The sequence below is a fragment of the Mandrillus leucophaeus genome, unplaced genomic scaffold, assembly GCF_000951045.1.
Source record: "Mandrillus leucophaeus isolate KB7577 unplaced genomic scaffold, Mleu.le_1.0 Scaffold531, whole genome shotgun sequence".
In the NCBI taxonomy this organism is placed as follows: domain Eukaryota; kingdom Metazoa; phylum Chordata; class Mammalia; order Primates; family Cercopithecidae; genus Mandrillus; species Mandrillus leucophaeus.
The window spans coordinates 1,722,617-1,748,568 of record NW_012105709.1 but is presented as its reverse complement, the minus strand read 5'-3'; the positions used below and the strand labels follow the sequence as shown (position 1 = coordinate 1,748,568).

Here is a 25,952-nt window from a genome sequence, read left to right as displayed (position 1 = left end):
GAGGGCGGCTTTATAAGCTATATCAACAAGTAAATTAAAATAGGGTGTGATGAGTATAATAATACATGTGTTTAAGGTGCAGAGGAGTATCCGCAAAGCGAGAGGGGTTAATTTAAGTAGGTGGGAGGTCCTGAAAGACTTCTCAGAAATAATGACATCTAAGCTCTATTTGAAGAATGACTACGAACTTACTGGATGTATAAGATAATGATGCATTCAGTTGCGAGTAACAGAATACCCTCAGAAATCCGCCTGGCTCACTCTTTCACTTCATTCAAGTCTGCTCAAATAAGCTCAGCAAAGCTTCTATGAATGATCTATATGAATTAGCCTCTCATTTTTCTCTGTTCCTTTACCTTGCTTTATTTTATCCATGATGATTACCACTACCTGGCATATTATGTTTATTCTTTTATTTGTGTAGTGTCTGTCTTCTCTGACTTGGTTCATACTCTGTGAGACCAGGGAAGTTGTGTGTTTCATTTACTGCTTTATCCCAAGCATTAGGAGCAGTGTCTAAATAATTCAATATTAGTTGAGTGTAATCCAGCCAACTGTGGTTTAAATAATAAAGATATTTAATATCTCACAAGACATGAAACTTTTTGACAGGCAGTTTCAGGGTGGTATTGCTCAGTGTTTTCATATATTGTACTTTTTATTGAGACATGGTCTCACTGTGTTGCCTGGTCTGGAGTGCAGTGGCATGATCTCGGCTCACTGCAGCCTCCACCTCTCAGGCTCAAGCGATCCTCCCACCTCAGCCTCCCGAGTAGCTGGGACCACAGGTGTGTGCCACCATGCCCAGCTAATTTTTGTATTTTTTGTAGAGACAGGGTTTCGCCATGTTGCCCAGGCTGGTCTCAAACTCCTGAGCTCAAGCAATCCACCACCTTGGCATCCCAAAGTGCTGGGATTATAGGCACGAACCACCATGTCCAGGCAGTATTTTCATTTGAGACTTGTACATTTTATATTTTCCACACATTTATCTTTAGAATGTTACCTTTTTGTCCTTGGACTTGCCACCTAAATCCTCGAGAGGGTTAATAAAGCACCAAGCATCACATCCTTCACAACCATGTTCAAGGACAGAAAAGGAAGAAACTCTAGGGAGCCCTCCCCAAGTATCTGTTTCTTCCTCAGGCGAATAGATTATTCCCAGAAGCTCCACCCGCAGATTTCACCATAGGTCCCATTGGTCAGAACCATCACAGAGCTACAACCAGCAGTGTGGGCCTGGGAAAGCAAGAAGCAGCAGAAGGAAATGAAGTTACCATGAGGGCTTAAACTAATTATGGTTTATCCTTAGGGGCTGGGCATATTGCTACCCAAACAAAACCAGGAGTTTTAAAAAATGTAATAAGTAACAAATTTAGGGAATAACAATATGTAAAATAAGTAAAAACTAGTATGATTCTAGGTAATTTTTTATGTCAGTATGAAAAATATATACAGTAAAGCTGATAAGATTAATCATGGACATTTTCTGTTGTAGCCAAAAAGGTATATTTTTTCCCATTCATTCTCTACCAATAATCATTTTTAGTGTATTCTTACCAGTAGTATCATAAACAACAACTGAAATCTGATATTTGAAGAAGTCCTTCTCAAGGAAAGATTTCTTACACATTTGATGAAATAGTTTAATTTCTAAAGCTCCATATCAAATTCGTCAGAGGTGTCCCTTGCTTTAGACCACAAACTCAAGAGATTCAGACAACTGGGTTCAATAAGTAAGATTTTCCTTGACCACCCTTTCCCCTAGACATTATCATGTCCCACAGATCATTTCACAGAGTTCCTACTCTCTCTCTGGGGAAAAAAAAAATCACAGAAATATCTCACAAAATGAAGATATTTTCTTCCCATAATTATAGTCATAAGTAAAATATATATTTGAAATTTGAGATCAGGAAAAGGTAGAATTGATTTTCAGTAACACTAGACATATGTTTCCTGTCCTCAACAATGTGACCCACAAAACCAGGATCTTATATATGTCCTTGTTTTGGGGACCAGGGACAAGATGCAATATTCTTGATTTTAAAAGAAAAGAAAAAAAACATTCACACTTCTTCTTCCTTCCCTGAATATTTCACTCCATCCCTCTTTCCCTCTATCTCCCCAACACCCCCATCTCTCTCTCTCTCTGTCTCTCTCTCTCTGTCTCCCGCTCCCTCACCCTATCTCTCTTTCTCTTTCTACCTTTCTCCTTTCACCTCATCCCTCCACCCTAACCATTGCTTTCTGTGTAGAAAAGGAAACAATAATTTATTTGCTCTGTGGGTGTTCCTGAAATTACTATTGTCCCCGTGGGTGTTTTGAGGTAACTCTTAACTCCTTTAGCTGGACCAAAATGTACTGTTACATCAGCCGATAAAAAAGTAATTTCCCTTCAAGGAAGGAGCTAGTGGACCTTCCACCTACACAAAATTTACTAACTTAATTGTGCCCATGTGATTACCATTCTAATGATTTGCTTATTTTACCACAAATAGCCAGTCCAGGATAGGACTTTCATTCATTGTACCTTTTTCTATCCCTCTTACGGAACAAAAGTGAAGGCATAATTCTGACTATTGGGAAGGTGATGCAGAAACTCAGGTGGGAAAGTGGGAAGATGAGGAGAGGGCAGGTGGTGAGGAGAGTGTAGCCCTGCCAGCCAGCTCACAGTCTCCTAAGCACCTCTGAAGAGCACATTTTCCAGAAGTTTCCCACCAGAGAATGTCCCTTTAGGTTCGGTCTGTACATAAGTAGGCTACGTCGGTACTTGATTTACCCATAGCAACAAATGTATACTGGGAATTTGGGCTGTGTTGGTGGAGTTGTTGCCACATGAGGAAACTGAAGAAAGCTATGCCACAGAGGGAGTGGAAGGAGCCCTTAAGTCTTGTCTGCTTTTGCGCTTTTCTGGGTTCTCTGCTACTTTGTTCATTTTTGACCAGAAAAGATTGGAGAGGAATGTGAAATAAGAAAAAATCCTAGACACAAAGGAGTGGCAGGCCCAAGTTCACAGGCATGACGAGAGAGGAATTTTATCACCTTGCCACTTGATCCTGAGGACATCTCCCCTCCCCTTTGTTTCACTTAAAAATCAACTATGAAATAAGAAGACTGCATTCATGCATGCATACATAACTCAAAAGAAGGAAGACTCCGCACTCCCTTGGCCAGAGGGTACTGTGAGCATGCCCTGGCCCAGTGGGTGGCTGTTACGCTAGACAATAAAATTAGCACCGAGTCACCAAAGGAAAATGGCCGCCAGATTCATTAATAAAGCAACGTTTTGGTCTGAACATTCAGAAATGCTACCTGAACCCACCCCATTAGCTCAGAGTTCTGAAGAATACACCACATACGGAGGCCTCTGCTGTCACCTGTTTTAGTTCCTGCCTGTGAGCGAACAGTTCCACTTGTACTTTCTGAGTCTTCTCACTATAGCCCTTCCCAAGGAGGCAAAACCTGCAAACAACCCAAGAGCCTGAACAATGGAATGAGAACTGACTCTCACTACATGCTTGCTGTGGGCCAGGCACTGTGCTAAGGGCTATACTGGAACAATTTATTTAATCCTCACATCCCCAGAAGGTAGGAATTTCCATCATTCTCACTTCACAGAAGACTCTTCTGTTTTGCAGTTTTACAGATGGGGTTCCCATTTTATAGCTTGCCTGCTTGAGGTCACACAGCAAGTAAATGATGCCAGTAAATCAACCAGGCTTTGAACCCTAACACTCCAACTAATGGAGTGCTTGCTCTTAGCAACCAGTTATGTGCTGTATAATGACGTTTTCATCAATGACAGATGACATATACAGCAGTGGTCCCATAAGACTATAAACCTGTATTATGGACTGGACGTGGTAGCTCACACCTGTAATCTGTGAGAGGCCAAGGCAGGCAGATCACTGGAGCCCAGGAGTTTGAGACCAGCCTGGGGAATATAGTGAGATCCCATCTCAAAAAAAAAAAAAAAAAAAAAAAAAAATTAACTAGGTATGGTGGCATAAACCTGTATTCCCAGCTACTCGGGAGGCTGAGCTGGGAGGATCCCTTGAGCCTGGGAGATGGAGGTTTTAGTGAGCTGAGATTGTGCCACTGTACTCCAGCCTGGGCGATGGAGTGAGACCTTGTCTCAAAAACAAAACGAAAAGCAAAACAACTGTATTAGGGGCCAGATGTGGTGGCTCATACTTATAATCTCAGTGCTTTGGGAGGCTGAGATGGGAGTGTTGCTTGAAGCCAGGAGTTCAAGACCAGCCTGGGGAACAGCCAGACCCTGTTCCTACAAAACATTTAAAAAGTAACCTGCTTGGTAGCATGCTCTTGTAGTCCCAGCTACATGGGAGACTACAGTAAGATCGATTGCTTGAGCCTAAATGTTCGAGCTGCAGTGAGCTGTGATCACTTCACTGCACTCCAGCCTGGGCAACAAGAGCACGACTATGTCTCCAAAAAACAAAAAAAGAGAGAGAAAAGAAAAAACCACCAACAACATGCCTTTACTATGTTTAGGTGTGTTTAAACACACAAATACTTAATATCGTGTTGCAGTTTCCTGTGGTATTCAGTAGTCTGTAGCTTAGGAGCAATAGGCTATACCATCTATAGAGCCTAGGTATGCAGTAGGCTATACCACCTAGGTTTGTGTAAGTACAGTCTATGATGTTTACAGGATGGTAAATAGCCTAATGACATGTTTCTTAGAACATGTCTCTGTCATTGAGTGATGTGTGATTGTACTCTAAACTTTTTGACAAACCTAACCTAATTTTGCTTTTCATTATTTGCCTGATAGACATCTTTAGCTATGTACATAAGGCCTGAGCTGACCAAAATTTCTAACTTTGCAGAATGTATCAGAATGAGAATAGGAGTTGTGTAGAATCTGGATCGAAAATAACTGTTTTATCTTTTTCCTTGAGGTGGCTTAACAGACTGTGTTCATTTGTGCTTCTGTTGTCTCCTTTTGATACACTGTTTCACACTGTAGAGCCAATGGTTTTATACAGTTTTACAGGACAGCTTGCGAAGTGCACGTTTTGACAAGAAAAGAAAACCTTCCCTCTTTGTCTTCTCATTTCAAATATTGCATGCAGATTTTAGCTACCATATGTTTACCCAACGTGCTTGTTTTTAATATGTGAAAATAAGGTTATATCAGTAGAATTGGCTACCTTTAAAAAAATTGGTTGCAAAATGTATCCAGTATATCATCTGTGAATCATCGCTGGGCTTCCAAGAAGGCATAGTTTGTAGCTACACAATTGCAAAAAAACTGTTTTTGGCAAGAAGTGATCCAATGCATTCCACAGCAGCATCCTAAAAACTGAATGACACCTACACCGTGAAACATTTTAAAAGAATTACCAAAACTCTGCTTTATCAAGGATTTTCAGTCAAATCTGCTTTTCTTTTTAAATTTATAATTGATTCCTCCACCCATTTTAAACAAGGATTTGAGGTGGTGTAAGTCAAATCTGTCACTCAGGCAAACACTAGCATCCTGAGCCCTGTTGTTCATCAAAGGCCTTCTGTAATTAATCTTGACTGTTTGGGTAAGTGCCTTCTATATTATGGTGTTAAGAAAGGCAGAGCAACTTTCTTATGCCTTTTATCTTAAAAAGGGATGGAAGTAAGGAAAATGGAAAGAAGCCTTCAATAGACGTTCTGGCAAGTTCTGTTATCGTATATTGAGTGCTAAGTGCCAGTCACTAAGCTAACCACTATCGTATGATTTCACTGACTCTAGAAGAGGATCTTACCTAATAAATAAGAGACACTGAGCAACAGGAAGCCACTCGTCCCTACAGATTGTGATGTCCGGAAGAAGACTGGGGCCCATTAGGGTGGGAAAACTGCTGCCATCCTGGCTGTAGCAGCTGGTTCTTTCTCTGCCTCTGTCCTATCGAAAGAAAATGCCTGCTCTATGAGATCTGATCAGTGATGTTTGATGAATGACATTTGTGCTTGAAGCGTCTCAAGCAAAAAGGGTATTAAGAGAGGAGAAAGAAAGAAAAGCTCATGGGCGAGAAAATCACCCTCATGAAGTAGATTTACGTTGGATCCCCAGGTTCCTCTTCACAGATCAGTGTCAAAGCAGATGTTTCTCCCCAATCTTGGCACCTTCCTCAACTGCTGATACTCAAAGTTAATTAGTTGAGTATAACTGTATCTCTTAATTGATGAAAAGTGTTTTTCAACAACAAAAATATCTATCATTGGTCCATGATTCTAGATGGGGCTTAAGCAGGTAGACCAAATGCCAAGAAAGAAAGCTCTGAAGTGCTCTCAAGCAGAAAGATTGCAGACTCGTGGACAGTGTATATCCATCTTTGAGTCATATTGATTCCAAAGATGACCATTTGTTTGCTGACTCCTCCCACTTTATTTATACAGCATAGATCATCATAGAAAAATTTTAAAAGCAAAATGCAAAAGTTTACACCAATTTCCACAATAAGCACTTATTACCCTTATAATAAGAAAGTCCCACAGGAAGGTATTAGAAAAGTCCTCCTACAACTACTCACTTTTGGAAAATAATTCACTATTGTGTTTATAAGTGTGCTCGCATTTAAAGATGTTCATGTTCTAAATGTAAATGGCAAATGGTTCATAGAGAAAAACAAAAAATATTGATGTGTTATTGATACGATACCAATAAACAAATATGCCAGCCTCTCCAAAAGTTCTTTTCCCATTGCAAATTATGTGTATAACTTGCTATGTATTTTCCTAGTTTTTAATGTACATAATCTAAAATAAACAAAACAGAAAACCATAGCCTTCCTCCTCTCCTAGCCCCATAGCAATTCCAGAGCAGTGATATAGTCATTTGTGGGTGTCCTAGTGTGCTTGGAAGTCCCGAAATGTTCTTGTAGCCCAGAACACTCTGTTTTGTTAGTCTGTTTTGAGATAATCCTTCTCTCAGTCAATGAACTTATGCTGAGTAAATGATTATAGGCTAAAGATTAAATCAGAAACATAAGTAATTTATGTTGTGAAAAACTTATCAGGTGGACTAAAAAATTGTCAGATTGCCCAAACTCTCCCTAGAGGCAATAACTTCGAAGAAGCCAAAAGGGACGCCGAATTCTGGTTGAACTTGAATTGGATGATAATAGTGACAGGTAGTCAAATTACTATAATCTGATGAATTCATTTGTACAGTGGGGATTGACTGGCCTGGTAGAACAGAATGCTTCCTCGGGTGGCCAGGGAACCCTGTCCTGTCTACAAAACTGGCGATGCATTTTTGCTCTTTAATGCCCATACACCTACTCACTATTATGATCATTTTTCTCCTGTTAGTGTATCTTTCTTGGGTACGCTGTATTTCATTTTATTAGCCTTCACTTTCCACTGTTACAGTAGTATTCTGGTCAATAGTATTCTGTTACTCTGCTACTACACCCAAGGCATCAAATATAGGCATTGACACATAGTCATCTAACATAGGATGCTTCTAAAAAAAAGCATGATTGGTTTGTTAATTAACTTGTACTAGATTGGATTAAATTAGGTGTTTCTTACTTTTATCCTCAGGTAACTGAGATGTGTTTAGCTGGATGTCTCTCCTGTGTACTTACAGCTACCCTTTGGATACTTACATTAATGTAATTTTATCAAATATCTATAGTCCCCTTTTATTTAAAAAATGAGACAGAAAGACAGCAAGAGTTTGATTATTCAGTGATTTTATGGTGGAGAAAAGGCCCAAATAGATTTTTTTTTTCCAAAAGAAACGTAAATCAATCCTAATTGATAGTGGTTCCCTAGCATATTAAAAATAGTCTTATGTGAGGTTTATGGATATCTGTTTAATTATTTCATTTATTGTCACTTGACAGAGAGTGAAAGAAGCCTTGCTTTATTTATTTGGAGTGGAGTTCCATTCTAAATGGATCTAACTCTGAGCCCATAACAGGAGGATTAGTTATTAGAGTGGTAAAATGTTCAACTTACGGGATAATCTCACCTGTGTGAGGCGTAAGACAACCAGATGTACAAAAGTTTCCTCCCTCCAGGCCTTATTTTCGCCACGCCCTACCCTATCACAATGCACACCACCTTGCTAACCAGACCCCTCAGACATCACTCTTCACAAAATAAGACTGCCACCACTAGAAGCCAAGCCCAGGCAATTTGGATTCTGTAGGTGGGAAAAAAATCAACCCTAATAGCCATCATTCTCATGTTTTGGTCAGTGGTAAAACTGACCAGATAGAGATGCCTGAGGCTGTGAGAAGAGACAGAACTGGAGGAGTATGGCAAGATTGGTGCGGTTTCAGCCTCAAGTCACAGGGATGACACAGGGTACAACCTCAAAGACCCCATCTGCAAATCCAGAGAGACAGCTAGTCACAGGGATCCATCCATGCAAGCTGGCATTCTGGGGAAAGATTCTACCTCAAAGATAAAATGAGAATATGATGGGAGCCTATTAACTAAAATTTGAGTAGGGAATGAAATGTGCAAGGTACAAGGCAAGACCCAGGTATCAGTTAGGACCAGCAAGTATTCTAAGTCACTATTGCTTCTCTTTCTTATGGATATGAATTTCATAGAGGGAAGAGGTACCTGGTCAAATAATCCTGGTTGAAATGCTTTTTTTTTTTTTTTTTTTGTTCTGTTCTGTCACCCAGGCTGGAGTGCAGTGGTGCGATCTCGGCTCACTGCAAGCCCCGCCTCCAAGGTTCAAGTGATTCTCCTGCCTCAGCCTCCCGAGTAGCTGGGACTACAGGTGCCCTATGCCTGGCTAATTTTTTGTATTTTAGTACAGATGGGGTTTCACCATATTGGCCAGGCTGATTTCGAACTCCTTGCCTCGTGATCCACCTGCCTCGGCCTCCCAAAGTGCTGGGATTACAGGTGTGAGCCACTGTGCCCAGCAGAGATTTTATTAATGCATTTATTACTATAACAGACAAGAATGCTGCTACCCTGTGGCCTTGTGAGGCATGTTCAATCCAGAGGACCAGCTTGATGATTTTTCACCATTCATGACCATTTTCCTTTCCGTTTAGTTTTTTTCTAGAATGATTAACCAGATTTACTAGCCAAAAGTTGAGTTCCGACTATATGCAGGTTCCTCTAGGGGACCCAGAACTAGCTATGAAATAATAGTCTTTGGCATTTAATTTATTTATTCGGCTAATTATTAATAGATTCAAAAGTATCTAATATGTACAGAAAGTGTTTAGAGAGATTCAAAGTGGCCAGGTGTGGTGGGTCATGCCTATAATCCCGGCACTTTGGGAGGCCAAGGCTGAAGGATCACCTGAAACCAGGAGTTCGAGACCAGACTGGAAATGAAGTGAAACTCTGTCTCTACTCCCCCTGCAAAAAAATTTGAAAGCATAGGGGTCTCACTGCCTGACCTCACATTCCGGTTTGGACATTATTAACTTTTTGACTCTGGGAAAGTTACTAAAATTAAAATTTTCTAAAGATATGTTTTTTTCATCTGTAAGAGTAGGTAAAATAATAGTAGCTACCTTAAAGTAGTTATGATTCTTAAAGAACATGTTGCTTTTGAAATCTCTGGCCCTTAGATTGTTAAGACTACACAAAGGCAAGCCAGCCTTAATAAAGCACTGAGAAAGATCGCATGTGTATAATATTCTCAAAGTGACGAAACTGTAGTGATGAAGAACAAATCAACAGTTGCCAGGGGCTAGTTAAGGTTGTGGGGAGGGTGTGAGTATCAAGAGTTAGTACCAGGCCTGCTGGGGCGATAGAGTGAGACTCTGTGTAAAAAGAAAGAAAGGAAAAAAAAAAAAAAGAGTTAGTACCAGGGAGTTTCTTTGTGATAACAGAATGCTTCTGTATCCTGAGCAGGGCACTTGTGATACAAATCTGTATGTGTGATACCACTCCCACCTCCACCAAAAATGAGTGCATGTCAAAGCTGGTGAAACCTGAATTTGGTCTGTAGGTTATAGTATCGGATCAATGTTAATCTTCTGGTTTTGAGGATGTACCATGGCTATGTAAGATGATATCACTGGGGAAAGCTGGGGGAAGGATACACGGGAACACTGTGTTGTCTTTCAATTTATGAGTCTTAGATTATTTCAAAATAGAGGGGTTTTTGTTTTGTTTTGTTTTTGAGACAGTGTCTCTCTCTGTAGCCCAAGCTACAGTGCAGTGGTGTGATCTTGGTGCACTGCAGCCTCCACCTCTCAGGTAAGCAATTCTCCTGCCTCAGCCTCCTGAATTGCTGAGATTACAGGCATACACCACTACATCTGGCAGTTTTTTTTTTTTTTTTTTTTTTTTTTTTTTTTTTGGTAGTGACATGGTTTTGCCATGTTGGCCAGGCTGGTCTCGAACTTCTGTCCTCAAATGATCCACCTGCCTCAGCCTCCCAAAGTGCTGGGATTATAGGCGGGAGCCACTCAAAATAGTTTCAAAATATAAGGCAGGAAAAGAGATGGGACAGTGTAACAGAGAAGAGATAGACTTTGTCTCTGCCCTTATGGAGTTTACATTCTACTGGGAAGAGAAACCAGTAATTACACAGTCAGTTATTTCTTTCTTTTTTTTTTTTTTTTCGAGACAGAGTCTCACTCTGTTGCCCAGGCTGGAGTGTAGTAACGTGATCTCAGCTCGCTGCAAGCTCTGTCTCCCGAGTTCACGCCATTCTCCTGCCTCAGCCTCCTGAGTAGCTGGGACTGCAGGCTCCCACCACCACGCCCGGCTAATTTTTTGTATTTCTAGTAGAGACAGAGTTTCACTGTGTTAGCCAGGATGGTCTCGATCTCCTGACCTCATGATCTGCCTGCCTTGGCCTCCCAAAGTGTTGGGATTACAGGCGTGAACAACCGCTCCTAGTGTACAGTCAGTTATTTCATGGTAACTGTGCTTATGTTACGAAGGAAAAATGTAACGAGCTATGAGAGCATGTGCGAAGACCAGGGGCCGGAAGCTAGGACAGCTCAGGAGAGGCTTCTTGTTGGGGGGGTGATATCTAAGCTCCCATTCCTATGGTAGGGTGAGCTGGGTGGGATGGTGGGAGGCATTCTAGGGAAAGGGGACCTGGAGGGTGAAAGAGCCCTCAGCAGCTTAGAGGAACTGGCAGCTGTGCAGGAGTCAGAGTTAAGTAGGCCAGTGTTACAAGCACAGTGTTGTGGGGGTCAAGGAAAGAAGCAATTATGTTTGACAAGAAACTGGGGGAAGAAAACAAGTGCACCACGATAGCAGTAATGGATAAAGCTTAGATTTTGAAATGGGTTGTTTTTTAATGAATTTAAAGCTGCAGTTATAAAACCCACAAAGGAATGTATACTTAGAGTGTGTGATGAGTTTGGGAAGCCACACATGGTCTGGTGAAGAGGGTCCCTGGAAGAAGCTGGAAAGGGACTGGGAAGAGCATCTGGGGCTTGACCACAAAGGAAGTTTGATTTTTTGTCCTGCAGGCATGGAGGAGCCGTTGGGACTTTTGAACTGGCAAGTTCTTCAAAGCTTACTCAGACACCAAGATAAAGCATAGATGGAGTTAAAGAGAACTGAAGCCGGTGAGCCTGGCCAAGAGGCTACTGCAGGAGTCCAGGATAGGGACATTAGAGCCTGAAGCTGGGGTGAAGGCAGTGGTACTGGGACAGGGAGTGACAAAGGAGTCTCATGTCAGCAAGCCGAGCCAACAATGGGGGCCTCAGATCCTGGAGCATCTCTCCTAGTATGTAGGTTGGTGCAAACGTAATTTTGCTTTTTGCAAATTATCCCTCTGAGGTCCAATGTAGGTACATAAAAACATACATGTAACACATCTACTGTGGCCTTGTTAGAAACTGGGAAATTGGAAAGAATGCATATATCCATTAGTGAGTACTTGAGTAAACTATGGTACATCATCCTACAGTGGGGTTCTATGGAGCACTTAAGAACCATGGAGTATCTTCTTAAAATATTAAGTCAGAAGAATTGCAGAAGACTAGGTATAGTATGACCTAATTTCATAGAATAATGTGTAGAGTGCATTTTACATATGTAGAAAAAGATCTTGAAAGATATACCTCTCCCTTTGGCAATAAAGATCTTTGCAGGTGAAGATTGTAAAGAATGTTTACTTTTTATACATTTCCTTATAGTGATTTATTTATTACAAATATGTTCGTGCTTCAACGTATCTGTCTGTTGCACTTCTACATGAACGGTGTTGTCTTAGATTGGACTCCTGTGACCAGGCTCTGAGATGCAGAAGGAGGCAGCCTTTGGGAGGTGCCCCTGTTAGGAAGTAAGGAAGACAGCATTGGGCAGAGAGGGAAGCTCACCCATATTGTAGTTGTAACTGAGACACAGTAGGAGCTCTTGAGCTGGGATGGCCCTTCACAGTCATCCTAAATTTGGGTAGTGTCTTTGTATCCTTGCATTAGCCAGTCATTGGGTTTGTACTGCCTTGAGGAGGGAGCATGACCTTGGGCTGTTCCATTCCCTGTAGCTGAGGGCAACTCCCGTTGAAGGATACAGCTGAGAACGGCCAGCAACTGATAGTCCTAAGCACTGGCCAATGGATGCCCTGACTCTGAAGAGGGGATCTGGGAAAGCACTACAGTATCCATTACAATTATTTGGTGTAAGTTTAAAATTTATTTTCAGACCTTGCAGACCTTGCTTAATTATCTTAGCTTCGCTTTCACTAATACAAAGATAAAAGAGGAAAAAATGATTCTCTCAATGTGAAAAAAATTAAATGAAATTAAAAAACCTTTTTGATTAAAAAAGTCTGGGCAATTAGGAGTAAAAAGCAATTTATTTGACTTGGTAGAGAGTACTTTCTCCAGGCTCCCCTTTCTCTGAAGGTGTAGGCCCTCTGCGGGCCAGGCTCTTCTGGCTTGATTTCCTCCATCACCTTGTGTGGCCTCAGGCCTTGCCTTCCACCTCCTTGACCACAGTCCACAGAGTGCTCTGACTCTCATATTGGTATTTGCCTCCAGGCAGTCCCAGTTTCTGAGTTTGCTTCTGTTTTCATTTTTCCTCTCTTCTTTTTTTTTTTTTTTTTTTTTTGTGGCTCCTAGTGATTTCCCTTCCTTTCTTGTGTGCTCAGCAATACATTTAAAAGTATATTTGTTGTAATTTATTTAGCACCTAGTGTTTCACAGCGGGAAGGTTTTTCAGTGTATCTAGTCCACAGTTCTGCAGAAAGCTAAACCCCGACTGTCTTCACCAAAGGCAATTTTTCCTTTTACTGCCTCTAATGTGACTTTCAGTTTTATTTTTTATGTTTTATTTATTTCATAAGTTCATTCACCTTTATCCTCTTCTCCTCTTGCTCTATCTTCTCTCGAATCTCAGTTTTTCTTCTTTGACCTCTTTTCTTTAATGGAGAATTATTTGATCATGAATTATACCTATTGGGGCAAACTTTTCTGGTGTGTATCATTCCGCTGACTTCTTAAAATCATCTTCCTCTTTATGTTTTTTGTGGTATCTATGACTACATCCCATACTGTTTCGTTTCTTGTGATTATGCATTCTTAAATTGGTTTGTTCTTACCGAGCCAGCTATTTGTGAAAGGATAGAACTCGAGACAGGCTAGGGAAAGGAGCTAGGGCAGCTTGAATTTCCATCTATTTTCCACGACTGCCTTGTCCTGGAGAATGGCCTCTGTGTGAGCTCAACTCGTTTCTCTCTCCTCAGCTCATTTTTATCACAACTCTTTTGGATGGTGACATAAAGCTTTGTTTCCATCAGGTGAGCATGAGCCATATATTCAGGCTTGTTACCACCACTCTTTTCTTGTTGACCTTAGTGCACCCACATCCTGCTCTGGCAGAGATGACACACTAGCCCGTTTCCATGTTTAGCATCATCACCTCTGACCCCTAATGCCAAACAGGGATCAGAGCATTTCCCCAGTGCTTCCATGCATCGAGACCTCATGTTCCCAGCCAAGGGTCATTTAATGTCCTTCAGGGTTTGCCACCTGTAAAGACCGCTCTGTTCTGCTCGCTGAACCAGAGAGCTGCAGGATCTTGTTTCTTCCATCAGAGTCTCCCCATGTCCTCGTTTAATTTTCCTAACACTTGGCAGCCTTTTAAAGAGTGATGTTTGGATTATGGGTGTTTCCTACTGTTTCATCAGTTTTGCTTCTGTTTCTCATTCTACTAATTTTTGGTTGACTTAAGGAAAGAGAGCTTTCAGTCTTGCTCTTGATCTTGAAGTCCAGAGGATTATTATAGGATGATAAAAGACTTAAGCAGGTGAGGGAGGAGCTATCTCATAGATGATCTGAGAAGGGCTGGGCCATAAGAGTAGCCTGGAAGGAAGGAGATTTCTTCCTTACACACAGAAGGACAAAAATCCACAGGGAACATACAGGAGGAATTTTAGGTCAATAGGAAGAAAAGGAGTAAAAAGGTACTTGCTCCTGTGGGAGATGTGGAGTCTGGCAGGTACAAGGAACAGCAATAGACTTTATTCATTTATTCAGCAAATTTTTATCACATCCATGCTCTATGCCAGGCAGTGGGGAACCAGTAATGAACAGGACAAACCAATTCCTGTTCTCTGATACTTCACTTTCTCATAGAGGAGCCACAAAACAAGGAAGAACTGAGCAGCAGCAACAACAGCAAGAGCCTGTTGTCTGCCAGGTTCTATAATAGACAACAGAGCAGTGGAAGGTCTAGTGCAGGTGCTATTTAAGCTAGACCTGAAAGAACAGAGAATCCAGCCATGTGAAAGGAGGGGAAGAGCATTCCTGGCACAGAGTAGAAAATGCTGTGGCCCTGAATCGGGAAAGAGCTTAATAATTTTCAGGAACAAATTACCGGTTGGGCTTGAAGGAGCAAGACAGAACATGGCACAGGCCGAGATTGGAGAGAAAGGAAGGAACCAAATCATGTAGGCATTTGTAGGAGCTGGGTTTGTATTCTATCATTACTTCCTGAGTCAGTAGAGATAATGAAGAACAGAAATCTAGGCAAATATGGATAAATTGTAAATGTACCAAAATGATGAAGTTAAAACCCATGAAAAAAAGAGCATAACATCAACATGTGCTTTGGCAATTCTCCATATGGAGATTCGGGTTTTAAGATGATTTGGGAGGAATTCATAGCATAAATAATGAACATTACTCACAGACTTACATTCTAAGGAGAGGAATTCCATGTCAAGCTTTTAGGAATGAATCCTAGAAACTGATTGTCCTCTGAAACAAAGGAGACTGTGGCATTTTACAGAGCCCTAAGCTTCACTATACGTTTCTGAATTTGAGGGTATGGTTGAGGAAAATCAGCCAGAAGGAGAGGACTTGGACACCCAGGATTCCATAGATCTCGAAAGTAGGAAGGCAAGGGTCCTGCTGAAGGAAACATTCACTCTTTGCATGGGGGCCCTCAGAGACGAAGCCAGATAGCATGCACAACACCCAGCTTATTCTCATGCCCATGCTTTCTCTGTTTGCATAGAGAAATCACAATTGGAAACATTTCTAAAGATTACCCTTCTGCAACAGAAAGAATTGACTGGAAAGTAAGTCATGAAAAAGAAATCTGGAAGCAAGGTAATAGAGCCCCAAACAGAATTTAAACTTTTTCCTATGAGTATTTGGTAAAGTCTCAGTACTGACATATCAGAATATGTATAAGATTTTATCCAGTTGAAGCTGCAGACTTTAAGGATGTATCCATTTCCTCCCCTCTTCCCTCCTTCCTTCCCTCTGTCAACTGTGAATGTTTGAGATGATGCTATCCGGCCTTTATAGACCAATCTATAGATAAGTGACTCTTTAGCCTTCTTCATGGCAAATTTCTCTCCAACATCCTTTGCATTCTAATTGGTCTTACCCAATTCCAAAGAATTTCCCATTAATCAATAAAGCTTCTTCTTAGAAGTGGACTAAAGCTGAAGTTTCAGCTTCTATTAGACTCCATGTGAGAGACTCCTTTCAAAAGGAGGCAAATTGTGAATCCAATTTTCTTTTGGCATTAATTTCCTAGTAATTCTGGGGGTTCAAATGAGACATCAATGACTAGCTGTCACTCAAGTATTTTGTCTCAAAGCTTAAAGGACTGGAAAGTGACTGTGCTCCTTCCACTCTCAGTTCAAGTACAGTATTCTGTTCCTGGCAGCCAAGAAGCAGCAGGTGTAGGATGAGGAATAGCTGGCCATTGCTCCTGGCCAGAGAAGACACTTCTTCACAACAGTGGAAGGTTTCAGTATTGCTTAGCCTGTCCAAGAGAAACTATTTTTGTTCCATATCCATGCCCTGGTAGGAGAGTTCAAATTTATTTTGGGTTTGCTGATGGCTATACTATCAGGAGGATATCAGTGCAGGAAGCCAAGAAGCTACCATCTGTTCTGTGTTTATATCTAAAGAATTATTTAGAAGACTGATTACTCAGTTAGCTGGGCCTCCTGACCTTCTAGTATTACACTTAGAAAGGTAACTAACACTTTCTTGAAAGTCACTTCACTTTTAATAACCCGTATAATTCCCTCAGTATAAGGTAGGGATCAAAGTATTGACCAAAGCTTCACACTGAGTCTCATGTGTTGTGGATGCTGTGAATGATCACTCGTGGTGAACAGAAAGTGACTCCTAATAGTGGTATGTTAGTAAATATTTAACAGTGGGCTCTCTCTAGGGAAAAAATACCTGATTCATAGCATTTGTTAGTTTCCATGATGAAATATTAAGAACAATTTTATAAATTCAAAAACATAGATGAAATATAGCAATTCCACAAAAGACAATAGTGACCAAAATCAACTCAAGCAAAAGTAGGAAGCCCAAATGGCCCTATATTTATTAAATAAAATGAATTCACAAATCTACCCACCAGAAAAATTGCAAGTCCAGACGGCTTTACTAGGGAAGTATATCAATTGCATAAGGAATAAATTACACTAATCTTGTGCAAAACCCTTCAGAAAATAGAGGAGGAAACACTTCCCAACTCATCTTTTGATTCCAGAATTTATACTATTCCCAGAATTAGGTGAAGACATTATGAGAAAAGAAAATTACAGATCAGAGATCAGGATACTTCATGAATAGAGATGAAAAGAAAATTCTTTGCAGAGTATCAGCAGATTGAATCCAGTAAAAACATATATATATTTATATAAATTATAATATATGATGACCAGGAATATAAGGTTGGTTTGACTTTCAAAATCAATTGATATAATTCACCATATTAACAGAATAAAGAGGGAAAACTATATGATCATCTCAATATATGAAACAAAACCATCTGAAAAAAATTCAAAAATTAAGCACTTATTCATTGTGTATGTATATAATTCCCAAATAAAGTAAGAATAGAAGAGATTTTTCTCAACTTGATAAAAGACAACTAAGAGAAGCCTGCAGCTAATATCAAACTTAAGTGTGGAAAGACTGAACACTTTCCCTAAGATAGAGATGAAGGCAAGGATGCTCACTCTCCATCACTTCTATTCAACATATTGCTGCAGGTCACAGGCAGTGCAATAAAAAAAAAAAGAAGTAAAATGCATAAAATTATAAGGGAAAAACACTGTCTTTATTTGCAGATCATGTAAGTATAAAATGCAAAACTATTTCTAAAATAGCGACTAGAACTACTACATACATTTAGCAAAGGTATAAAATATAATGTCAATATTCAGAAATTGGTTCATTTTTATAAACTAACAAAAAAGAATCTAAAAAATATAATACTCTCCACAATAGCATCACAAAACATGAAATATTTATGGATAAGTTCAACAAAATACGTGCAGTATCTGTGCATTGAAAACCAAAAACTTTGCTGAGAGAAATTAAAGAAGACTCAAGTTAGGGGATACAAATGATCCTCATGGATTGGAAGATTCAATATTATTAAAATGTTAGCTCTCCCCAAACAGTCACCATGAGAATTCTAGCAGGATATTTGTATAAATTAACAGTCGGAGATTCTAACATTTGAATGGAAATGCAAAGGACTTAAAAGAGTCAAAACAATTTGGAAAGAAAGAACACAGTGGGAGCCTATGATAAGCAGAATTCCAACATGACGCCAAGATTCCATCCCCCGCTGCACCAGCGTGTACAATCCCCTTCCATAGAGTATCAGAGAGACCCGTGAATATGATGGGATGTCATTCCCTTGATTAGGTTATGTTATATGGCAAAGGTGAAGAGATTTGCATCAGTGGCTCCATCCAGGACTGAAGTGGCTTCATGCCTGTATTTAGACACCCAGACAAAATGCAAACCTTTGGTCCTCACCCTCCAGAAACAGATGTGCCTTTACCACCCTCAGATTAAGGCAAACACACATTTATTGCACAGTCTACCTTCGGGTTCAGACTGGAGGGGGAGATCCACAAATGCCCCAAGGCATACTCATGACTATGTGGGCAGGGAATTCCAGGCTCACAGTTACTCCAGGTGTGATCTCCAAGGGAAGAGGTGCATGCTCCGCATAGACAAGCCACTTGGCCACAGGATCTCTTCACTCCATGGGAAGGGAGGAGGCTCAAGGTGGCCAAAGTAGAGCCTCCCCAAGCAGAACATCTCAAACTTATATGTGCATAAGATCTTATTGAAATGCAGGATCAGAGCAGATCAGAGTGAGACCTGGGATCCTGTACATTTAAAAGCTTTCAGGTGACATGAGTGCTGCTGATCCGCTTTGAATAGCAAGGCTGGAATCATGGGGCGGGGTAGTACTGCTGTGATGTCTGGTGATGCATCCCTGGCATCAGAGCACATGATCAGCCCTACTTGGTTTGGTGTCACTTGTCACATCTATCCAGCAAAAGAAGTGAAAACAGGAATGACTATCTTTAATTAAGTGTTTACTGTCTGTCACTAATATCTTTAGGTGTGATATCTCATGTAATCCAAGTACCAGCTTAGAAATGCTAGCCAGTTGCTTAAAGATGTTCTTCTGTTCTCATAGCATCCCTTATTTTCAACCTTTTATCTGTCCCAGTTACCCAAGCCATTGTGCTACAAAATCCCTAGGATCCTCAAGTTTTCCTAAACCCTCTTTTTCCTAAATCCTCATTTTCACAGACCTCAAGACAGCCTGGGAAAACATTCTGGTTGGTTCTATTACAAAATCTTGTTATTAGATCTCTGTTGGGTCTTCCTGATTCATGACAGTCTTCCTTTTAAATATTCTATGGACTTCCTAGCACATTATCCATAGCAGTGCCCCAAATCCTTTGCACTCAGCTCTATTTCCAACTGTCAGCAAAAGTGCTTGCATTTCACTTTAAAGGGAAGGATGCTTCATCTGTATTTATAATCCTAATCCCTTTCTTTTCCTGGGCCTTGCTTATCAGTCATTCCGTTTCTATCTCCTTTTACTCTGACTTTTAGCCAATCAAAATACTGCCTGAATCTCCTATTTTGTAAGATCATACACCCCCTCCTGATCCCTGTTACATGTCTCAGATAGCCGGCCTCCTTTGCCTTCCCTCACTGCCCATTGCCATGAAACGGGAGTTGCCTTTTACTGCCTCTACCTGCCACCTACCACCACTTTAATTTCTTTCATTCTGGCCTTTTCTTCCACCAACCTACCAAAACCACCAATTTGAAGTGGCATTAAACTATTATTTTTATTAATAAAATATGGGAGCATGAATGAGATATAAAATGAAGTCAAAATTGTTTCTAATATTTATGCTATATTTTTCCATTTTGTAGCATTTTTTATTTTGAGACATCACTCTACAGAGACTTTTATCTCTTCCTGTGGGATGGTTCCCTTTCTGTGCTACATTTTTTGACATTTACAAAAACATACACTTCTTTTAAATTCAGTGCTGAAGGTTAAGACCTCGGACCATTCATTATTTTATCTGAACTACTTTTCTCACCATTAGTTGGAAGAAGGGTAAAATAATACATTGAGTATTCTACTCTCTTTTGATGATTATGTTGCTGTTGGGCCAAAACAAACCTTTGGAACCCAGATGAACTTCTAAGTTATTCCAAGAGCATTAGGAATCTTCCTTTACCCTCCATGGACCCAGCTTCTCAGTGCAGCTAAAGCCCTTGCTTAGTCTGTATAAATTAATACATTTGCTGGAAATGTGACTTGAGGAGATTTTATAGCAGTGGTTTCAATGCTGCTAGTGGTGAAGTGGAAATTTGAGAATGTGAAGATTAATTTAAACCACATGATGGGTTCAAGGAAAAGGGACATACCCGACAGTTTCCTGAATGTGTGCTAACCCTAGATAGTGGGTAATGGGATCCGAAAAACCACCAGTGAACTTTTAAACCCTCTTGAGAGGAATCAGATCAGTACAGTTAGCCCTGAAACGGAGCTGTTCATGAAAACAGGCCTCTTCTTTCTCCCTCAGAAACCAATCCCTTTGCCTGAAAGAACACAGTTGGGAGATCAGAGATAGAGGAGGCACCTTAACTTTTACTACTAATGGAATGAAGCTAGGCCTGTGTTTCCAATCATTAGCTGGTTTACCGATCTGTCTTTCATCATACATTCCAAATTCTGTTGGGTTCTTTAAACTATTGTTAACCAATAAATTGTATGTTGTGAATAGTCAATGAACTTGAAATAAAAGATTTCTTTTTCCTTCCAGTTTGTCGTAGCAGTGTTCTGGATCATTTATGCGTATGACAGAGAGATGATATACCCGAAGCTGCTGGATAATTTTATCCCAGGGTGGCTGAATCACGGAATGGTGAGTGGATTAAAACAAATGGCTTTCCTTTATTTTAAAAAAATCTATTAAATAGCTATTATCTGCTATTTAGACCTTCCATAGAATTTGCCTAAAAATCCATGAAATCTTGGAAGGTTATAATGGGAGATTACAATTAGAGAATACTGTAATATTTACTGAATATAAATAGAAACTTCTTCCCATGAAATTGAGTCATTATTCAAACTATGTAGTAGATGAATCCACAGATTATTAAGGTGGGTGTGTCAGTGGTGTTAAATAATATAACTAGCCAATTCTGGGATGAATTTAATTTCTGTGCCATTAGAAGGCTTGTCCTCAGAGCCCAGGGTTAGATTCCCACCTACACAGCCACCCGCTCTCCGCTCCACCTGCACCTCACATTGACAGGATTTTGTTGGAAGTAACTACTGCAGCTGGACAGTTTCCCTCAGATGGGCAGCAAGGCTGTTACTTTCTCTCGGAGATCTGTTGCAGGCATTTGGAGGTGTCTTTAGCAGTGGGATTGTTTGCCTCTTAGGGTTCTGCCCAAGTTAGGGTGTTTGCCTGTGGCTTTGAGGCCTTTTCCTTCTTCTCAGTCTAATTCTTTCTGATGCTTTAGCCATGATGTTCCCCTCACTAGTTTCAAATCCAGTGCTTTGGATGGTTTTCACATCATTTTACAACATTTGAGGATATATTTTCTGCAGTGAAATTTTGTGTCATCTTCCCTTTCAGCTTTTGGAATTGAGCACTACTTTGTTATTAACTAAGAAGCATGCATTTTGGTTACAGCAGTTTTAGAACATGTCCCAGGGTGTTCCTGGTGAAAAGGGCAGCCCATCACAAGAAATTATAGGGGAAGGAAAAGCTGGAAATCATGAGCCTTGAGTACAAAATAACAGTTTCCCTTCTGCCCCCAATTTTGATATATTTGAAGAAAAGTGGTGTGTCTAGCAAACGAACATCACTGTACTGAAGGGTTTTGATCAATCCTTCCTTAAGCCAATTCATCAAAAGTGGCATATCTCAGAGCATTAGATTTTTTTTTAGTTCAGTTAGAGCCACACTCTTGAAGGATTAGCATGGCACTTCTGGTCTATTTCCAAACACATCAGCTGGGTCTTGTCAGTTCAGTTTAGCCATCCATGGGGCCTGGCATGGTTACTATGGCCCTCTCCAACTTTTTCCTTTTCTTGAATGTGAAAAGCACGTCGTAACTCCATGCCTTTGCAATCTTCTGCCCCAAATGCCCTTCTCAGTCTTTCCTGACAAATTCCTGCTAGCTTAGTTTCTATCTTCTTTAAGAAGCCATTCCTAACTCCCCAAGCAAAGTTAGCTATTCCGTTACTTGTGCTTGCACAACACTTTCATATCTCTATTATGCATGTCTGTATCCCCACAGAAATATTAAGCTCCTAGTGCAAACCAGCCTTTGAATTCCTATTCCAAGCACTTTGCCCAGTTGTCTGGCATACAGTAGGATCAATACATGTTTATTAAATTGATGAATGAATTCACTATAGCTGATTTCCATAATTCTTTGTCAGTTACATAGCTACTGTTTATTTATTTATTTATTTATTTTTTATTTTTTTGAGAATATACTGTGTGCCAGGCACTCCACAGTGACTGTATCATTAAATTTTCACAATGGCACTGCAAATAAGGAATGATCTCAATTACAAATGAAGAAACTGAACCTCAGAAGCATTATATAATTTTCCCAAATGACATAGCTCAGGGTGGTAGAAGTGGGATCTGAATGCAGGCCTGTCTGGCCTCAAATGTGTGGCCACATTTTATCTGAACAAGCAAAACATTAATTGATTATTGATAAAAAGAGTAGCATTGTATAGCTTTTACAACAGTAAAGTTAACAAAATATAAGAGAAACATCTTCAGAGTGTTTTAAAGCTTACTTTCAAACTGTTTAGCATATTTTAGCTGTCTAAGATAAATCAGTCAATAATTAGGTGCGTATTTTTAAGAAAAAGACATTATGAAATTCCTTATCTCCAAGAGCTAAGTTGTAAATGGAGATAGGCTTTGTAAATCATCACTTCAAACGTTACACCAAAAAACATTGTCATGTGTTCAATCAGGAGCAGGCTGTGGCCAAAAGGCAGGCATATTCTTGTACAAATAGTATCTTTTGTGACATCTCCAAATATGAGGAGGAGTAATATCACCTAGATAACTAATTAGAGTGTCCAAATTGTGAGTATTAAAGGGAGACTCCTGAAGTTGCAGCCTCCAGTTGAATGTGAAATGATGTCAGTTACCTTGTTCTGACATTAGGAGAAATTTTGCTGACAACAAATAATTGCGTCATGTGCTATAGAATTAAAGTCTCGGCCACTTTGGCCTATTGTTAACAGGCCTGAACTGCACAATATTACCTTCATGCCAGAGAATGAATCACAGTCTTTGTGGATCCTGGTTCTAAATTTTTAATGTTTTGAACAAATGGTTTATTAAGCATGTATCCAGCCGTTAGAACTTTGACTTGCCTCTGTTAATTTTACCTTGATTCACTTTGATGTCTTAAAATTCTTACTCCTGGAGACAAATACTACTTAGAAACACCAGGAGGAATTGAATGACACAAATATTTAGGAAAGAGAAAAGATAAATTAGTTAATATGTCAAATCCTCTAAGATAATGTGAGCTCAATAGATTCTTTCACAATGAATTCTGTGCCCTAATAGTGATAAATGACCAGTTCTTTGTTTTTCCTCATGTTCCAATTGATAGTTCCAGAATTACTGAGGAGAAAGAAGTTGTGCATGGTGGCTCAGGCATATTTTGCAATATTAAACAATTTACATTACTTGAATTCTGTATCTGTGTAACTATAGATACAAAATTGATAAACCATGATGCTGATCCTTTAGCCTAGCAATTAAAATATGAACATTAAATGCTGGAATTATGAATAATTTTAATAAAATGTGTAATAAAATGACATTTCAAATAAATGAGCATTTTCTTCTTTGTTTAAATAATATTTTAAGTTGTAATAACTATTATAATTTGTATTTGCTTTTAATTCTAATTGGTTTTTAATATTAATTTTAAAATAATATTTTTAAATATATGGAAATAAGTCCATTCAAAATTTCTTACCAGTCTGGATAACTTGGTGAAACCCTGTCTCTTCAAAAAAAAAAATTAGCTGGATGTGGTGTTATGAACCTGTAGTCCTAGCTACTCAGGAGGCTGAGGTGGGGGGATTGCTTGAGCCATGATCATGCTACTGCACTCCAGACTGTTGGACAGGAGTGAGACCCTGTCTCAAGAACAAAAAAGTTCTCACATTTGTTTTAATGTATGTATTTTAATTGAAAATTCAAATTGTATACATTTTGATTATAATTTTATTTTCGATTCATCTTTTAGATTATTACTGTCAGTAGAGTGAAAATTTTGTGAAATTTTCCATTATAATAGCATATTTAATAATTTTGCTGAAATGAAGGCAAGGAAAATATAGTTTTAGAATATTTATATTCTTATTATATTAAATATTAAATATTTATATTTATAGCTTGTAAATATATATGTTTTACTGCTTATCCAATCACATATTTTCTATTTTGTTTTATAAAACTACATCTGATAATGTAGGAGGATAAAACATTTTATTTAGTACTTCATTAGCTTTATTTGTAGCTTTTTTCAAAAATGTATTTGCTTATTTTAATTTTCAATGGGTACCACATACATATGCTATAAAATTTAAATGTTTCCCTGCCTCCTTTGTATACCAGCTACATAATTCTGTTTTCCTTTACTTGTACCTTTTAAAGTTAATTTTAACATACATGTAATAATTTAACATAGTTACAGGGTACAGAGTGATATTTCAAAACATGTATATAATGTGTAATGACCAAATCAGGGTAATTAGCATGTATATTTTCTCAAACATTTATCATTTCTTTATGTTGAGAACATTCAAAATCGTCTAGCTTTTTGAAAATATACAATAAATTATTGTTAACTATATTCATTCTATATTGCTCTAGAACACTGGAATTTATTCCTCTTATCTAGCTATAATTGTGTGTCTCCTAACCAACCTCTTCATACTCTCCCCTCCTGGCTACCCTTCCCAACCTCTAATAACCACAATTCTACTCACTACTTCTATGAGCTCATCATTTTTAGTTCCATCTTGTTCCAGATCTTAGAGGAAAAGCTTTCAGCTTTTGTCTCTTTAGTATAATGTTAGCTGTGGGTTTGTCATATATGGCCTTTATTGTATTAAGGTATATTCCATCTATACCTAATTTGTTGAGAGTTGTTATTGTAAATGATATTTAATTTTATCAAATACACTTTTCTGTGTCTATTGAGATAATCATATGGGCTTTGTCCTTCATTTTGTTTATGAGAGGTATCAAATTTATTAATTTGTGTATGTTGAATCATCCTTTAATCTCTGGGATAAATATAAACTTTTGGATATGCTGTTGGATTTTAGTATTTTGTTGAGGATTTTTGCATATATGTTCATCAGAGATATTGGCCTATAGTTTAATTTTTTGGTTCTGTCCTTGTCTGATTTTGGCATCATGGTAATGCTGGCATCATAGAATGAGTTAGGAATAATTCCCTCTTCTTTAATTTTTTGGAATATTTTCAGAAGTATTTATGGTAGTTCTTCTTTATGAGTTTGGTACACTTTAGCAGTGAAGCCATTCTGCCCTGGGCTTTACATTGTTGGGAGACTTTTTATTACTTATTCAATCTCATTGCTTGTTCTTGGTCTATTCAGGTTTTCTGTTTCCTCCTGGCTCAATGTTGATAGGTTATATGTGTCCAGGAATTTATCCACTTCTTCTAGGTTTTTCAATTTGTTGGTACATAGTTGTTCATAATAATCTGTTATGATCCTTTGTATTTCTTGATCTGCGGTCAAATGCTCTACCCCTGAGCTGTACCCTCTCCTGATCCTTTGTAATTCTACGGTATCAGTTGTAATGTCTCCTTTTCTATTTCCGATTTTATTTATTTGAGTCTTCTCTCTTTTTTCTTAGTCTACCTAATGGTATGTCAATTTTGCTTATCTTTTCCAAAAACACAAGTATTTCTTTTGTTGGTCTTTTGAAATTTTTTTGTCTCTATTTCAATTCTGTTCTGGTATTTGTTATTTCTTTCCTTCTATTAATTGTAGGTTTTGTTTGTTCTTGCTTTTCTAGTTCCTTGAGGTGCATCTTTAGGTTGTTTATTTGCCATCTTTTCTTTTTAGTACTTCATTAGCTTTAATTGTAAATTTTCTTTGTTTCTTTGAAATCTGATTTCTCAGAAATC

At 39.0% G+C, this 25,952-nt stretch overlaps 1 protein-coding gene across 5 annotated transcripts in view; it reads left to right on the top strand.

Moving 5' to 3' along the window:
• AIG1 (androgen-induced 1) overlaps positions 1 to 25,952 on the top strand; it is a 292,472-nt gene that overhangs the window by 89,024 nt on the left and 177,496 nt on the right. For all 5 annotated transcript variants that reach the window (XM_011997167.1, XM_011997166.1, XM_011997168.1 and 2 more), the window contains exon 3: positions 20,549 to 20,650. In XM_011997167.1, coding sequence (XP_011852557.1) covers positions 20,549 to 20,650 — 102 coding nt within the window. The remainder of the gene's footprint in view (positions 1 to 20,548; positions 20,651 to 25,952) is intronic.